This window comes from Salvelinus alpinus, chromosome 19 (genome assembly GCF_045679555.1).
Source record: "Salvelinus alpinus chromosome 19, SLU_Salpinus.1, whole genome shotgun sequence".
Classification (NCBI taxonomy): Eukaryota; Metazoa; Chordata; class Actinopteri; order Salmoniformes; family Salmonidae; genus Salvelinus; species Salvelinus alpinus.
This window is the reverse complement of record NC_092104.1, coordinates 1,534,680-1,547,916: the sequence shown is the minus strand read 5'-3', so window position 1 is coordinate 1,547,916 and position 13,237 is coordinate 1,534,680. Positions and strand designations below refer to the sequence as shown.

The window sequence follows — 13,237 nt, the reverse complement described above, 5'->3', positions numbered from 1 at the left end:
CCCCCCTTTAATACAGCCTCCCCTGACCTCCATTACCCCCCCCTTTAATACAGCCTCCCCTGACCTCCATTACCCCCCCCCCCTTTAATACAGCCTCCCCTGACCTCCATTACCCCCCCCTTTAATACAGCCTCCCCTGACCTCCATTGCCCCCCCCCCTTTAATACAGCCTCCCCTGACCTCCATTGCCCCCCCCCTTTAATACAGCCTCCCCTGACCTCCATTACCCCCCCTTTTAATACAGCCTCCCCTGACCTCCATTACCCCCCCCTTTTAATACAGCCTCCCCTGACCTCCATTACCCCCCCCCCCTTTAATACAGCCTCCCCTGACCTCCGTTATCCCCCCCCTTTAATACAGCCTCCCCTGACCTCCGTTATCCCCCCCCTTTAATACAGCCTCCCCTGACCTCCGTTACCCCCCCCCTTTAATACAGCCTCCCCTGACCTCCGTTACTCCCCCCCCTTTAATACAGCCTCCCCTGACCTCCGTTACCCCCCCCCCCTTTAATACAGCCTCCCCTGACCTCCGTTACCCCCCCCTTTAATACAGCCTCCCCTGACCTCCGTTACCCCCCCCTTTAATACAGCCTCCCCTGACCTCCATTACCCCCCCCCCCTTTAATACAGCCTCCCCTGACCTCCATTACCCCCCCCCCTTTAATACAGCCTCCCCTGACCTCCATTACCCCCCCCCCCCCCTTTAATACAGCCTCCCCTGACCTCCCCTGACCTCCATTACCCCCCCCTTTAATACAGCCTCCCCTGACCTCCATTACCCCCCCTTTAATACAGCCTCCCCTGACCTCCATTACCCCCCCCTTTAATACAGCCTCCCCTGACCTCCATTACCCCCCCCCTTTAATACAGCCTCCCCTGACCTCCATTACCCCCCCCTTTAATACAGCCTCCCCTGACCTCCATTACCCCCCCTTTTAATACAGCCTCCCCTGACCTCCATTACCCCCCCTTTTAATACAGCCTCCCCTGACCTCCATTACCCCCCCTTTTAATACAGCCTCCCCTGACCTCCATTACCCCCCCTTTTAATACAGCCTCCCCTGACCTCCGTTACCCCCCCCCTTTAATACAGCCTCCCCTGACCTCCGTTACCCCCCCTTTAATACAGCCTCCCCTGACCTCCGTTACCCCCCCCCTTTAATACAGCCTCCCCTGACCTCCGTTACCCCCCCCTTTAATACAGCCTCCCCTGACCTCCGTTACCCCCCCCCTTTAATACAGCCTCCCCTGACCTCCGTTACCCCCCCCCTTTAATACAGCCTCCCCTGACCTCCGTTACCCCCCCCTTTAATACAGCCTCCCCTGACCTCCGTTACCCCCCCCCCTTTAATACAGCCTCCCCTGACCTCCGTTACCCCCCCCCCCTTTAATACAGCCTCCCCTGACCTCCGTTACCCCCCCCCCTTTAATACAGCCTCCCCTGACCTCCGTTACCCCCCCCCTTTAATACAGCCTCCCCTGACCTCCATTACCCCCCCCTTTAATACAGCCTCCCCTGACCTCCATTACCCCCCCCTTTAATACAGCCTCCCCTGACCTCCATTACCCCCCCCTTTAATACAGCCTCCCCTGACCTCCATTACCCCCCCCCTTTAATACAGCCTCCCCTGACCTCCATTACCCCCCCCCCCTTTAATACAGCCTCCCTTTACCTCCATTACCCCCCCCCCTTTAATACAGCCTCCCTTTACCTCCATTACCCCCCCCCCCTTTAATACAGCCTCCCTTTACCTCCATTACCCCCCCCCCCTTTAATACAGCCTCCCCTGACCTCCATTACCCCCCCCTTTAATACAGCCTCCCCTGACCTCCGTTACCCCCCCCCTTTAATACAGCCTCCCCTGACCTCCGTTACCCCCCCCCCCTTTAATACAGCCTCCCCTGACCTCCGTTACCCCCCCCCCTTTAATACAGCCTCCCCTGACCTCCATTACCCCCCCCTTTAATACAGCCTCCCCTGACCTCCGTTACCCCCCCCCCCCCCCCTTTAATACAGCCTCCCCTGACCTCCGTTACCCCCCCCCCTTTAATATGTGCTTCTGAGATGTCACGACAGAGACCATTCTTGAATGTGTTGTTTCATATCCCAGCTTCATCACCTTCCGGTCATGTCCCTACCTGGACAGGAAACATACTGTGTTTGGAAGGTAAGATACACACAGACATTTACTTTAACATATCTCTGTTATATTGGTTGAATATGTGATGAGATGGCATGTCTGTGCTCTGGGTACCAGACTGGCCAGAGAGCCCTGTTCTAACCCCGGGCCAGAGAAGCCCGGTTGGTTCTAACCCCGGGCCAGAGAAGCCCGGTTGGTTCTAACCCCGGGCCAGAGAAGCCCGGTTGGTTCTAACCCCGGGCCAGAGAAGCCCGGTTGGTTCTAACCCCGGGCCAGAGAAGCCCGGTTGGTTCTAACCCCGGGCCAGAGAAGCCCGGTTGGTTCTAATAGGTATTAATATGGAGTTGGTCCCTCCTTTGCTGCTATAACAGCCTCCACTCTTCTGGGAAGGCTTTCCACTAGATGTTGGAACATTGCTGCTATAACAGCCTCCACTCTTCTGGGAAGGCTTTCCACTAGATGTTGGAACATTGCTGCTATAACAGCCTCCACTCTTCTGGGAAGGCTTTCCACTAGATGTTGGAACATTGCTGCTATAACAGCCTCCACTCTTCTGGGAAGGCTTTCCACTAGATGTTGGAACACTGCTGCAGGGACTTGCTTCTATTCAGCCACGAGCATTAGTGAGGCTGGGCACTGCTGTTGTGCAATTAGGCCTGGCTCGGAGTCAGTGTTACAATTCACCCCAAAGGTGTTCCCAAAGGTGTTCGATGGTGTTGAGGTCAGGGTTCCGTGCAGGCCAGTCAAGTTCTTCCACACCGATCTCGACAAACCATTTCTGTATTGACCTCGCTTTGTGCACGGGGGCATTGTCATGAAACAGGAAATGGCCTCCCCAAACTGTCGCCACAAAGTTGGAAGCACAGAATCATCTAGAATGTCATTGTATGCTGTAGCGTTAAGATTTCCCTTCACTGGAACTAAGGGGCCCGAACCATGAAAAACAGCCCCAGACCATTATTCCTCCTCCATCAAACTGTACAGTTGGCACTATGCCAAGCAGTTGCCATACCAAGCGGTGATGCAGCCAGTCAAGATGCTCTCTCAATGGTGCAGTTGTTTTAACTTGTTGAGGATCTGAGGACCCATGCCAAATATCCTGGGGGGGAAGAGGCATTGCCGTGCCATCTGTTTGGATCATGATAGAACCTTTTTGTATTTATTAAGGATGCCTATTAGCGGCTGTCAAGGCAGCAGCTACTCTTCCTGGGGTTTATTATGGGACCCATTAGTTCCTGCCAAGGCAGCAGCTACTCTTCCTGGGGTTTATTATGGATCCCCGTTAGTTCCTGCTAAGGCAGCAGCTACTCTTCCTGGGGTTTATTATGGATCCCCATTAGGTCCTGTCAAGGCAACAGCTACTCTTCCTGGGGTTTATTATGGATCCCCATTAGTTCCTGCCAAGGCAGCAGCTACTCTTCCTGGGGTTTATTATGAATCCCCATTAGTTCCTGCCAAGGCAGCAGCTACTCTTCCTGGGGTTTATTATGGATCCCCATTAGTTCCTGCCAAGGCAGCAGCTACTCTTCCTGGGGTTTATTATGGATCCCCATTAGGTCCTGTCAAGGCAACAGCTACTCTTCCTGGGGTTTATTATGGATCCCCATTAGTTCCTGCCAAGGCAGCAGCTACTCTTCCTGGGGTTTATTATGGATCCCCATTAGTTCCTGCCAAGGCAGCAGCTACTCTTCCTGGGGTTTATTATGGATCCCCATTAGTTCCTGCCAAGGCAGCAGCAGCTCTTCCTGGGGTTTATTATGGATCCCCATTAGTTCCTGCCAAGGCAGCAGCTGCTCTTCCTGGGGTCCAGCAACATTAAGGCAGTTATATACAGTTAAAATATTACACTGAACAAAAATATATACGCAGTCCCGTGTTTCGTGAGCTGAAAAAAAAAAAAAGAATAACAAATTCCATATGCAGAAAAAGCTTAACATCCCTGTTAGTGAGCATTTCTCATTTTCCAAGATAATCCATCCACCTGACAGGTGTGGCATATCAACAAGCTGATTAACCTTTCACTGCTACCAAATCCGGATCCGGGAGCACCCCCCACAGTAAAAAAGCTGACTAGCATAGCCTAGCATAGCGTCACAAGTAAATACAAGCATCTAAATATCATTAAATCACAAGTCCAAGACACCAGATGAAAGATACAGATCTTGTGAATCCAGCCATCATTTCTGATTTTTAAAATGTTTTACAGGGAAGACACAATATGTAAATCTATTAGCTAACCACGTTAGCAAAAGACACCACTTTTTTTACTCCACCAGTTTTTTACTCCATCAGTAGCCATCACTAATTCGACTAAATAAAGATATATATAGCCACTAACCAAGAAACAACTTCATAAGATGACAGTCTGATAACATATTTATGGTATAGCATATGTTTTTTTAGAAAAATGTGCATTTTTCAGGTATAAATCACAGTTTACCATTGCAGCCACTATCACAAAACTCACCCAAAGCGACTAGAATAACTACAGAGAGCAACGTGTATTACCTAATTACTCATCTTAAAACATTTCTGAAAAATACACAGCGTACAGCAAATGAAAGCCCAACATCTTGTGAATCCAGACAATATTTCAGATTTTCTAAGTGTTTTACAGCGAAAACACAATATATCGTTATATTAGCATACCACATGAGCTAACATCACCCCAGCATTGATTCAAGGCAAAAAGCGCGATAATGTTATCACCACCAAAATATATTAATTTTTTCACTAACCTTCTCAGAATTCTTCAGATGACAGTCCTGTAACATCATATTACACAATGCATATAGAGTTTGTTCGAAAATGTGCATATTTAGCATCACAAATCGTGGTTATGCTATGTAATCAGTCAAAACATGGCATGCATTCTGGCCGGCGCCATCTTGGAAGGGCACCTAGGTTTACGATTTTATCGATTAGATTGACAAAAAAAATACAGGTTGGACAGCTAATGAAAGATGCATTGGTTATTAACTTCTCACGAGTCACCAACCCTGATCCGGTAGCACCCCCCAACTCACCCCACTGAGTAGCACAGCTAGCATAGCGTCACAAGTAACTTGTAGCATCTAAATATCATTAAATCACAAGTCCAAGACACCAGATGAAAGATACAGGTCTTGTGAATAAAGCCACCATTTCAGATTTTTAAAATGTTTTACAGGGAAGACAGAATATGTAAATCTATTAGCTAACCACGTTAGCGAAGGACACGATATTTTTACCAGGCAGATTCGGCTAGGCGCCCACGTCCAGTTCACATGCACAACAGATATGATATAACATCGTAAATTGGGTCTTACTATGGCTGATCTTTCATCAGAATGTTGATCAAAGTGTCCTTTGTCAAGATGAGTCGTTGGTTCCGTTCAGAATTCTTCCTTGCCCACTCCATTTAGCACAGGTACCGGTCGAGTGGCACGGATTTCTCAAACGTAAATACAATCCGACAACGGAACACCGCAAAACTCCCGGAAAAATTCAAATAATCTGATTAAACTATATTGAAAAAACATACATTACGATGATATGGTCACATGTATCAAACAAAATTCGACACGGAGATAGTTTGCATACATAACGCCAGCAAAACAGTACACAAACGCAGCTCAAATTCGAGCATTCAGCAAACCGGAAGTTGTCGGTCACGCCAAAGAAATGGGTCCTATTTCACGTCAGTCCCAGATAAACAAAGAATTTCTCCTCTGACGTCCTCTTGACAACCAGAGGAAGGCGAATGAGGTGTGTTTCTGGTCATAGGGGGCACGACCATATATAGGCAGAGCTTTGAAGCCAGCATAACACATCTTGATTTTATGTTCTTGGTCATGGAAAGTGCTGTGGAATGACTTCTGTATCACTCAGAGACAAAATTGAAACGGTTTTAGAAACTAGGGATTGTTTTCTTTCCAATGGTATTATTTATATGCATATAGTAAGAGCAATAATTGAATAAGAGGCAGTTTAATCTGTAGAGCAAATTATGCTAATGCGAAAATAGCACCCCCTGTATTGCAACCGCTGATTTAGATTTTTTAAATTAACGTTACTAGACATACAGTGTGCGTTACAGCCAGACTAGTGCCGCAATAATGGCCGAAAAATGCGTTTACATTTTTCCACATAAATACGGAATAAAATCATAAATAGGTCTTACTTTTGGACGAGCTTCCATCAGAATCTTGGGCAAGGTGTCCTTTTGTCCAAAATAATCGTTGCTTTGTTGTAAAACGTCCACTTCAACTTCGGAACTAGCAGCTAACATTAGCTACGTGGCACACACATGTCCAAATCCTCAAACGCAATACTACGAAAATTCCGAAAATAGCAATATACTCGCATAAACTGATATAAATCGGTTTCAAATAACTTCGTTATGATGTTTCTAACACCTATATCGAATTAAATCACAGACGGATATATCTTAGCCCGATAACAAGAGCTATTCAACATGCCATTCTGATGTCCTCTCTTGCGCCTTGGCGAGCGTCCAAAAGAACGTACATGTCACTCCATTTCCTTTTATAAACTCTGAGAAATACGTAGAGACTCCATTCCACTTCTCATTGGTTACTGACATCCAGGGGAAGGCGGGTGCAGTTCATTTCGATCCATAGGGCACACACAGAGCTTTAAACTGATCTGAGAACAGAGACTATTTTTCTGACCTTCGCATGTCCTGTCATGATTTTAGAGATTGTTTTCTATCCAATAGTAATAATAATATGCATATTGTACGAGCAAGAATTGAGTACGAGGCAGTTTAATTTGGAGACGCAAAATGTCGAAGTTGAAACAGCACCCCCTGTAGTGACAAGAAGTTAAACAGCATGATCATTTCACAGGTGCACCTTGTGCTGGGGCCAATAATAGTGCTGGGGCCTAAAATGTGCAATTTTGTCACACAACATAATGCCACAGATGTCTCAAGTTTTTAGGCAGCGTGCAATTGGCATGCTGACTGCAGGAATGTTCACCAGAGCTGTTGAGAGATAATTTAATGTTAATTTCTCTACCACAAGCCGCCTCAACGTTGTTTTAGAGAATTTCGCAGTACGTCCAACTGGCCTCACAGCCACAGACCACATCAGTGGCGTCGTATGGGCGAGCAGTTTGTTGATGTCAACGTTGTGAACAGAGTGCCCCGTGGTGGTGGGGTTATGGTATGAGTAGGCATAAGCTACGGACAACGAACACAGTTGCATTTTATCGATGGCAATTTGAATGCACAGAGATACCGTGATGAGATCCTGAGGCCCATTGTCGTGCCATTCATCCTCTGCCATCACCTCATGTTTCAGCATGATAATGCACGGCCCCATGTTCCAAGGATCTGGTCACAATTCCTGGAAGCTGAAAATGTCCCAGTTCTTCCATGGCCTGCATACTCACCAGACATGTCACCCATTGAGCACGTTTGGGATGCTTTGGATCAACGTGTACGACAGTGTTCCAGTTCCCACTAATATCCAGCTACTTCACACAGCCATTGAAGAGGAGTGGGACAACATTCTACAACCCACAATCAACATCCTGATCAACTCTATGTGAAGGAGAGGTGTCGTGCTGCATGAGGGAAATGGTGGTCACACCAGATCCCATCAGATGCATATCTGTATTCCCAGTCATGTGAAATCCATAGATTAGGGCTTAATTTATTTCAATTCACGGATTTCCTTATATCAACTGTAACTCAGTGAAATCTTTTAAATTGTTGCTTTTATATTTTAGTTCAGTATACATGACATTACATTTCAAAACACTTTTTGCAACACAGTGTGTTCCCTCAGGCCACTACTCTACTACCAGGTACAGTGCATTCAGAAAGTATTCAGACCCCTTGACTTTTTCCACATTTTGTTACATTACAGCCTTATTCTAAAATGGATTCAATATTTTTTTACTCATCAATCTACACACAATACCCCATAATGACATAACAATACCCCATAATGACATCGCAATACCCCATAATGACATCACAATACCCCATAATGACATCACAATACCCCATAATGACATCACAATACCCCATAATGACATCACAATACCCCATAATGACATCACAATACCCCATAATGACATCACAATACCCCATAATGACATCACAATACCCCATAATGACAAAGTGAAAACAGGTTGGGAGAATCTTCCAGAAGGACAACCATCTCTGCAGCACTCCACCAACCAGGTCTTTATGGTAGAGTGGGCAGATGGAAGCCACTCCTCAGTAAAAGGCACATGACAGCCTCCTTGGAGTTTGCCAAAAGGCACCTAAAGGACTCTCAGACCATGAGAAACAAGACTCTCTGGTCTGATGAAACCAAGATTGAACTCTTTGGCCTGAATACCAAGCTTCACTTCTGGAGGAAACCTGGCACCATCCCTACGGTGAAGCATGGTGGTGGCAGCATCATGCTGTGGGGATGTTTTTCAGCGGCAGGGACTGGGAGACAAATCAGAATCGAGGCGTAGTTGAACGGAGCAAAGTACTGAGAGATCCGTACGGATCGGAGAGATCAGGACCTCAGACTGGGGTGACGGTTCACCTTCCCACAGGACAAAAAAATTAATGAATAACAATTTAATCAATTTTAGAATAAGGTAGCCTCACAAAGTGGAAAAAGTCAAGTGGTTTGAATACTTTCCAAAGGCACTGTATGTATGCGTCGCTGTGTGAAGGTTATTTCAAGTTTTTTTTTTTTTCACCTCTGGATGAGCATTTTCCTGTTTGCTTATGGCCTTATACAGCTGGTTGAGTGCTGTCTTAGTGCCAGCATCGTTTTGAGGTGGTAAATAGACAGCTACGAAAAATATAGATCAACTCTCTTGGTAAATAGTGTGGTCTACAGCTTATCATGAGGTACTCTACCTCAGGAGAGCAAAACCTCGAGACTTCCTTAATATTAGACATCACACACCAGCTGTTAACAAAGTGACACACCCCTCCCCCTTAAGCTTACCCGACGTTGGTTCTGTCCGGCCGACGCGTAGAAAGGAAGCTTAGTGGGTGGTAGTTTTGAAGAAAGGAAGCTTGGTGTGGGTGGTAGTTTTGAAGAAAGGAAGCTGAGTGTGGGTGGTAGTTTTGAAGAAAGGAAGCTTAGCGTAACGTGCTAGTTTTGAAGAAAGGAAGCTTAGTGTGTGTGGTAGTTTTGAAGAAAGGAAGCTTAGCGTAACGTGCTAGTTTTGAAGAAAGGAAGCTTAGTGTGTGTGGTCGTTTTGAAGATGTGTTGTCTTGTTTCTTCCCAGGGTGGTGGGAGGCTTCGAGGCTCTGACAGCCATGGAGAACATAGAGGCTGATCCTAAAACAGATAAACCCAAGGTACACACACACACACACCAGGGTTTCCGTTGGGAACATGTGGCGTCGTATATTTAACCAGCAGCATTTTAAATTGACTGTACATTTTGAGAAATGTACAGGACCCATATGCATTGGGTGCATATGAAATAACAGAAATAACATTAGAATATAGTAATTCACACAGTATTAACAGAACATGCAAGTCCAGGAAGCAGTGAAATGGGGCCCTTCTTACCCACTTTGAGGATGTTAAGTTTACTTTTCTTCAGCCAACAAGACGAGTAACGAACAGCCAACATCACTAGCCAATGTCAATCTACTTATCCGCCAGAGTAGAAAAGTTAACCTAATTCTATTTCAAACAGACTCTGGGATAGTTGTGAGATGATAGATCCCTAATTCATACAACCAGCAGGACGATAGATCCCTAATTCATACAACCAGCAGGCCGATAGATCCCTAATTCGTACAACCAGCGGGACGATAGATCCCTAATTCGTACAACCAGCGGGACGATAGGTCCCTAATTCGTACAACCAGCGGGACGATAGATCCCTAATTCGTACAACCAGCGGGACGATAGATCCCTAATTCGTACAACCAGCGGGACGATAGATCCCTAATTCGTACAACCAGCGGGACGATAGATCCCTAATTCGTACAACCAGCGGGACGATAGATCCCTAATTCGTACAACCAGCGGGACGATAGATCCCTAATTCGTACAACCAGCGGGACGATAGATCCCTAATTCGTACAACCAGCGGGACGATAGATCCCTAATTCGTACAACCAGCGGGACGATAGATCCCTAATTCGTACAACCAGCGGGACGATAGATCCCTAATTCGTACAACCAGTAGGCCTAGGCTACTTAAAAATACATTGTTTTAGATCAGAACATCTATCTTAAAATGTTGCTGAACAATTTATTCACGTTATAAAGCGCAGAAGGCAGTAGGCAACGCGTGAATGTAAGTTCCATAGTGTAATTAACGGGGAAACACTGTTGTCAAAAGCATGTATAGTGTACACGTGCCAGTTTAACTCACTCCACTAAATGATGACAATTAACACACAGACTGATACGCATGATCAGGCAAATGTGTTTCCATCAATGAAAAGGCTAAAAAAACAGTTTCACAATGGGATTTTTCTTCTTCTCTCGGACAATGGGCGGCAATTTCATTCATCGTCTTTTCAATCTTTTTTTATTTAAAAAAAATTCCGGCCAAAAGCCAGCTATTACCGACTAACGGAAACTGACACACACACACACTGTATGGAGCAGAGAAGTACAGTAAATAGCCCTTGTTTTATCTCCTTCCTCCTGTCTGTTAGCTGTTGTGATCCCCTGTTCATACCTGTTACCTGTTACCTTGTTTTATCTCCTTCCTCCTGTCTGTTAGCTGTTGTGATCCCCTGTTCATACCTGTTACCTGTTACCTTGTTTTATCTCCTTCCTCCTGTCTGTTAGCTGTTGTGATGCCCTGTTCATACCTGTTACCTGTAACTCATTTTAGTAGAAACAGACTCCCAGAACTCAGTTGTAACTTATCCAGAACTCTGACTGAGGACACCAGCGACCACTAACCCAGCGAGGGCTTAAACTAAACTCTCTCTTTGCTCCTCTCTTCCTGCGTCTCCAGTCTGAGATCAAGCTGCTGAGTGCCACTGTGTTCGTGGACCCGTATGATGAGGCAGATGCCCAGGTTAGTTTGTGTGTTTGGTTTATGATCCATTAAGATGTTGTCAGTTAGCTGCTCGACGCCCTGACGCGTTTCAACTGTTGTCAGTTAGCTGCTCGACGCCCCTGACGCGTTTCAACTGGCGTCAAGCAGCTAACTGACATGTTTAAACAAAACGTACAATCAGAAGACCTCAGTTTCTGATGAGCACAGAGATTGGATAATACACTAACAACTTATGTGTGTGTGTGTAGATTGCAGCGGAGCGCCAGAAGGAGTTGGAGAAGCAGGAGGAGGATCGAGCGCAGAGCAGTGCGTCTCAGAGGAAGACTAAAGCAGATCAGACTCCCAAGACCTTCAAGGCTGGCATTGGGAAATACATCAACCCTGTGACCACTACCACCACGTGAGGCCACACACCACACACCACACACCACACACCACACACCACACACACACACCATACACACCACCACACACCACCACACCACACACAATTAACCCCATCCTGTGTGTGTAGGAAGCGTCCAGCAGCAGAGGACAGCGGACCGACCAGCAGTGGGGCGACCAGCGGAGCCAAGAAAGCCAAAGGAAAGACTGGCTTTGGGGACTTCAGCTCCTGGTAACTCCATGGACACCTTCTGTGTCCCACCCTGTTCCCTATATAGTGCACTACTTTAGACCAGAGCCCTATTCCCTATATAGTGCACTACTTTTGACCAGAGCCCTATTACCTATGTAGTGCACTACTTTTGACCAGAACCCATAGGACACTATGTAGGGAATAGGTTTCCATTCTGGATGTACCCCCTGATACCCCGATGATATTACCCCCCTGGACACCTCACCCCCTGATGATATTACACCCCCTGCCATTCGTCTCATGGACATTTTATTTTTATTTTCTGGGTTGTGAATTATATAGAACGTTGTCTTTCACTTAGTATGACATCAAATAATGTTTACTTTCTAATGATGCATTTGTTTTTTTTTGTGTTTTTAATAAATTCAAGTTTTTCCAGTGTTTCTTTTTTTCCCAAAATTTTTATTTTAGCTTCATAATTTGCAGAAATTCTTATCTTTCATCGGTTTCTTGTGAGGCCAAGCCCTGCTGTTTTTCAAATGGAACCCTATCCCCTATATAGTGCACTACTACCCTATGGGCCCTGGTCAAAAGTAGTGCACTACTACCCTATGGGCCCTGGTCAAAAGTAGTGCACTACTACCCTATGGGCCCTGGTCTAAAGTAGTGCACTACTACCCTATGGGCCCTGGTCAAAAGTAGTGCACTACTACCCTATGGGCCCTGGTCAAAAGTAGTGCACTACTACCCTATGGGCCCTGGTCTAAAGTAGTGCACTACTACCCTATGGGCCCTGGTCAAAAGTAGTGCACTACTACCCTATGGGCCCTGGTCAAAAGTAGTGCACTACTACCCTATGGGCCCTGGACCATAGGGCAAGGGTCAGCAGCAGGCGGCCCATAGGGCAGGGGTCAGCAGCAGGCGGCCCATAGGGCAGGGGTCAGCAGCAGGCGGCCCATAGGGCAGGGGGTCAGCAGCAGGCGGCCCATAGGGCTGGGGGTCAGCAGCAGGCGGCCCATAGGGCTGGGGGTCAGCAGCAGGCGGCCCATAGGGCAGGGGGTCAGCAGCAGGCGGCCCATAGGGCAGGGGTCAAATTATTCTCCCCCAAAGTAAAAAATATATATAAATAAATTGCTGGATAGAAAGACAAAAACGAAAAAGTGTTTAATTTCAGAAATCTCTTCACCGAGTTTTCCCACAAATAAAATGTAAAGATATGTGATTGTGTGTCAATGTAATCAAGGTATGACATGATTCTATTAGAAAATACCAATCCCTTTTTGGGTCTTTTAGTTGTGGTCAATTTACAGTGTTTAAATTATTATAGTTATGGTCCTGTCCACCCGATCATCCACGCTGACAAAAATCAGCCCACGGCTCAATCTAGTTGGGGCCATTTGGGACAGTTCTGCTGTGGCGCTAGACACCAACCCCCCCGCGCTGATTGTCGGTCGGACGTTACAGACAGCAGTACTGAATAGCCGTTGTCTGGAGACGACCAGATGAAGACTGAGAGC

The 13,237-nt window shown here is 46.5% G+C and overlaps 1 protein-coding gene and 1 long non-coding RNA gene across 2 annotated transcripts in view; both read left to right on the top strand.

The window, feature by feature from the left end:
- Window positions 1-12,161, top strand: part of ppil2 (peptidylprolyl isomerase (cyclophilin)-like 2) — a 52,728-nt gene extending 40,567 nt beyond the window's left edge. The window contains exons 16-20 of the mRNA XM_071352022.1: window positions 2,111-2,167; window positions 9,395-9,467; window positions 11,099-11,161; window positions 11,392-11,543; window positions 11,658-12,161. Coding sequence (XP_071208123.1) covers window positions 2,111-2,167; window positions 9,395-9,467; window positions 11,099-11,161; window positions 11,392-11,543; window positions 11,658-11,763 — 451 coding nt within the window. The 3' untranslated portion in view covers window positions 11,764-12,161. The remainder of the gene's footprint in view (window positions 1-2,110; window positions 2,168-9,394; window positions 9,468-11,098; window positions 11,162-11,391; window positions 11,544-11,657) is intronic.
- Window positions 12,162-12,585: 424 nt separating this feature from the next.
- Window positions 12,586-12,979, top strand: LOC139544873 (uncharacterized). Its single transcript, XR_011668966.1, has 2 exons — window positions 12,586-12,670; window positions 12,791-12,979. It is a non-coding gene; the product is annotated as an uncharacterized lncRNA (long non-coding RNA).
- Window positions 12,980-13,237: the final 258 nt, after the last annotated feature.